The 4,742-nt window shown below is 43.2% G+C and overlaps 1 protein-coding gene across 1 annotated transcript in view; it reads left to right on the top strand.

Annotated features, from left to right (window-relative positions):
• LOC107665917 (acyl-CoA dehydrogenase family member 11) overlaps positions 1-3,159 on the top strand; it is a 32,435-nt gene extending 29,276 nt beyond the window's left edge. Inside the window, exons 11-16 of the mRNA XM_016456980.1 lie at positions 569-671; positions 928-1,022; positions 1,136-1,307; positions 2,039-2,105; positions 2,460-2,586; positions 2,639-3,159. Of these exons, the coding sequence (XP_016312466.1) occupies positions 569-671; positions 928-1,022; positions 1,136-1,307; positions 2,039-2,105; positions 2,460-2,571 (549 nt within the window). The 3' untranslated portion in view covers positions 2,572-2,586; positions 2,639-3,159. The remainder of the gene's footprint in view (positions 1-568; positions 672-927; positions 1,023-1,135; positions 1,308-2,038; positions 2,106-2,459; positions 2,587-2,638) is intronic.
• The last annotated feature ends 1,583 nt before the right edge of the window (positions 3,160-4,742 follow it).

Raw genomic sequence — 4,742 nt, 5'->3', positions numbered from 1 at the left:
ACTCTCACACTCACTCACACTCACACTCACACACACACTCACTCTCACATTTACACACACACACAGGTTTAACTTGATTTTGTATATTACAAACAAAAAAATGTTATCACACCTGAGCTGCTTAGATAAAGTCAAAGTTGTTTAATGTAACACAAAGTACAATGAAAGTGATCTGAACGCTCTGTTTAAATGGGCGTGTCTCCTTTAAGATGAGAAAATAAACGCCCACTGCTGTGATTGGCTGACATCTTTACAAAAGAAATAAGTATGATATGTGGGATTCTTTTGAAATCTTTTACTGTCGTTTTGAAGCTTACAGTACATTACAATGAGTTCGTCACATGACCTGTATTTCTTCAGCACTTTACAGTACAGATTGATTCGGAGCAGTACAGCACAGTGATAAACAGGAGAATAACAATATAGCTGTTACAAAACCTTTTCGGCCTTTAAATGAAGAAAAGTCTCCTGAAACCAAAACCACAGCTCATTATGTAGCTGTGTGTGTATTTCTTTGAGTGTATTATCGGTTTGAAGCGCCTCTAGTGATGTGTGTGTGTGTCGTCAGGCGGTCAGTGTCGTGTCAGAGGGGCTGGAGTCGTTCGGCGGTCAGGGATACATTGAGGACACAGGGCTTCCCTCCATGCTGCGCGACGCTCAGGTGAGTGTGTGTGTGTGTGTGTGTGTGTGTGTGTGTGTGTGTGTGTGTGTGTGTGTGTGTGTGTGTGTGTGTGTGTGTGTGTGTGTGTGTGTGTGTGTGTGTGTGTGTGTGTGTGTGTGTGTGTGTGTGTGTGTGTGTGTGTGTGTGTGTGTGTGTGTGTGTGTGTGTGTGTGTGTGTGTGTGTGTGTGTGTTTCAGTTTGATTCCTTATTTTTCACTGTAATTGTTATACAAGTCAAGTGCAAAATAAAAATGTGTGTGTGTTTGGGGAGGGAACCACTAATGTTTTGTCTCTGGATGTTCTCCGCTCCATCGCGAAGTCGTCTGGGTCGGTTCTGCAGGCCTTCTTCACCGACGTCACCGTGAGAACACGCACGCACTAGCGCTTCATGACTCAGAAATGATTATTACTGCCTCAGTGTTGACTGTAATGTGATCCGTACTCTTGAACAGCTGCTGGTGTGTGTGTTTGCAGGAGCGTTTGCTGGTGGCCGAAGCGTCTGCTGCTCTGCGTCCGGCCGTCACATCTCTGCGCACATCGCTCTCGGCTCTGAAGCGTTTCGCTCAGACAGCAGCGGCTCGACCCGCGGGAACTCTGGAGCTGTCAGCGCGAGACCTGGCCTACAGCCTCGCTCGCATTTACATGGGTAAAACACACACACACAACTGGCCTAGAAGTCAAGTCACCTTTATTTATATAACGCTTTTAACAACACAGATTGTGTCAAAGCAACTTTACAGCATTAAATAGTAACACATTAAATCAAGTAAATGTGTTAGTATTAGTAATAGTAAGTATTACTGATCTCAACTGGCCTTAGATTAACACGTTTCTCTAGAAGACTGAATTGATCTAATTTTAACCATGTTTCTCTAAAGTGTTTTTTGCATCTGTAATGTTTTCAATAGGCACTTGAGTGCACCACTAAAACATATTTAACCCGTGTGAACTGTATGTCTGTCTGGGAAAATGTCATCATGTAAGAGATCCAATGAACTGCTGCTGGTGATTGTTCATGTTGTAACTGGTTCGATGAAACAAAATGTTCAAAAGAACGGATTTGTGGAAACTTCTCAGCACTAGACTATGTGTGATATCAGCTGATACTGAGGGAAGAAGAACACAGACGGGTTATAAATCTACCAGATCTTGAATCTGGAAGCACACACACACACACACACACACACACACACTGATCTCTTTTACTTTTTGTCTCGGTGTGTTTGATGGAGAGCAGAGCACTATTAATCACACACCTGCTCCATCACCTCAATGTGTGTGTGTGTGTGTGTGTGTGTGTGTGTGTGTGTGTGTGCGTGGGTGTGTGCGTGCGTGCGTGCGTGCGTGCGTGTGTGTGTGTGTGTGTGTGTGTGACAGGAGCGCTGCTGGTGGATCACGCCACGTGGGAGAACGCAACAAACACCGACATCTACGCCGCTCTCAGGTGTGTGTCAAGTCAAGTCAAGTCAAGTCACCTTTATTTATATAGCGCTTTTAACAATACAGATTGTGTCAAAGCAACTGAACAGCATTAATTAGGAAAATAGTGTCAATAATGCAAAATGACAATAGTAAACACAAATTTTTTCAGTTAAAGACAGTTCATCATTGAATTCAGTGATGTCAACATCCAGCTCAGTTTAAATAGTATCTTTGCAATCAAGTCAACGGTATCGCTGGAAATGAAGTGTCCCCAACTAAGCAAGCCAGAGGCGACAGCGGCATGTGTTCTATGTGTCCTGAGTAACGCGTGTGTTATGAGCCTTGTGTAACGTGTGTGTGTGTGTGTGTGATTCAGGTGGTGTGATCAGGATCTGTGTCCGGTGATCAGTCGAGACGCTGCCGGGTGTTATGATCCACAAACAGCAGCGATGGACACGGCTCTGGTGTACGACGGCCTGCAGCCCTGAGAAAACACACACACACACACACACACTCTCTCACACACTCTCACACACACACACACACACACTCTCTCTCTCTCTCACACACACACACACTGCATACACACACGCTCTCTCACACACACACTCGTATTTGTTGTGGTAAATCACAATGTCTGCCGCTCTGCCGAGGCGTTTGATTGTAGTCGGTTTCACTGTCATGTCAAGAGTTCATGTAGTGTGAATAGTAAAATATATGTAGTGTGTGTGTGTGTGTGAGAGATCTCCTGGAGGAACCCACAGAAACTCTTCAGACGACTGCAATCAGATTCACTTCCGTTCATTCAGAGCTTTGCTGTGAGAATCGGAGAAAGAAAGATCTACTGGCTCACGATGAGAATCCAAATCAAACGCTGACTGTCTGACTGAAGATATAACAAACTCAACTAACTTGTAGGTTAACTAGTTTCAAATGCTGGTTTGTAGTTGATGTCACTTCTTGGGTGTGGCTAATTATTTCTTTATGTGTAACTAAATGATTATGTTTGAACAGATGTGGTGAATGATGATTGTAATTGCTGGCTGCATGAATAAATGGACATGTGTTTGATCTGAGGAGAGTGTGTAGATGTTCAGAGCAGAGCAAACTGCACGCTTCCCACAGTGCTTTGTGTTTGTGGACGGACAGACGCTGCTGTTACATGAGCCATGCGATCGATAAGTGCTCCAGCTTCATCCTCATCAGCCTCCTCTTCCTCTCCTCCTCTAAAGATCGTGTGTGTGACCTTTGGGCTCTTCCGCAGTTCCTTCACAGATTTTACCTTTGTGAGCGCACGCCTCTGACCTTTGACCTGCCGTTAGCACGCAGACGCTTCACCACACATACGTGACGGGAATCATCTCAAACTGATGCTCTCGCTCTGTGTGTTTGTCTGGTCTTCCAGTGCAAAGATTCTTGTTTTCTGAAAAAGGTGTCAAAATGAAGTGCGTTTATGATTCAAACAAGAACAAATATCTGCCGCTGGAGTCAGAAAGCTGAAATGAATTCAAAGGGAAACAAGTTTATTTTTCTGTCCTCGTTGACAGATGTTGTTCTTGTTTTAAGTAGAAAATCATTGTGACCATTTTTTCAGAAAGCAAGACTTAATATCTGCAGCAAATGTATTGATTTAATGACGTTTGTACTGGAAAACATGATTTCATCTGTCACATGATCTGCTGAAGACGACATCAAAACAGCTCAGCTACTCGAATCTCTGCGCTCGTGTGTGTGTGTGTGTGTGTGTGTGTGTGGGTGCGTGCGTGCGTGCGTGTGTGTGTGTGAGAGAGAGAGAGAGACCAGCTTCATCACTGTGTCTGTCACGCGACTCTGTTCCCCTTTCGGGCTCTGTCTTTACATTTATTCTGAAAGATGAAGCTCGCGATTATGGTAAGGGGCATTACATTTCCGACGAGTGCTTGCGGTGTTCGGCCAATCACAATGCACTGCCTCTGAATTTTGACTGAAATGTAACATTGGCTCTGACTTGCATTATAATAAATATTTATTTTTATCTTGTATGCCACTCATGTTTTTTAATAGTGATCAAAAAAATAACAAAGCAAACACAAATAGAAATTCATTTCAATAAACAAATTTAAGAAATAACCAACAAGAAAAACATATTACAGAGAGTATCAATTAGGCATAATAATTAGATTAACAAAACTAAGAAAACTACAGAACAGAATAATCAAAAAATTGTTAGCAAATGTTTAATTAATATATGTTGATAATGTCGGATTATATTATATATATATACAGTGTATATGTGTGTGTGTGTGTGTGTGTGTGTGTGTGTGTGTGTGAACGTTCTTCATCAGGCTCTCAGTAAAGCGCGAGCCCTGCTCTGAACGGAATATAAAGGTCTGAATCATTGATGAAGGTCCTGCTGTAATTCAGTACAGTCTGATAAGATCAGCGTCCGTCTGTCTCTACGAGACCCATCATGAGTCCAGCACCGACGGAAGCCCAGCATTCTGTCAGAAAATGCAGAATCTGGACGCGAGTGTGTTGAGAAACACGTGCTGTATATTAATAGTGTGTGTGTTTCAGGTCATGAGCTCACTTCACTGTCATTGATCAGAATGCTCCAGACCAGCTGAGGCCAAACTCTCTCTCTCTCTCTCTCTCTCTCTCTCTCTCTCTCTCTCTCTCT

The sequence above is a fragment of the Sinocyclocheilus anshuiensis genome, unplaced genomic scaffold (genome assembly GCF_001515605.1).
Source record: "Sinocyclocheilus anshuiensis isolate Anshui unplaced genomic scaffold, SAMN03320099.WGS_v1.1 scaffold1064, whole genome shotgun sequence".
NCBI lineage: Eukaryota > Metazoa > Chordata > Actinopteri > Cypriniformes > Cyprinidae > Sinocyclocheilus > Sinocyclocheilus anshuiensis.
The sequence above is the reverse complement of the archived record's forward strand: the minus strand, read 5'-3'. Positions and strand labels throughout refer to the sequence as shown.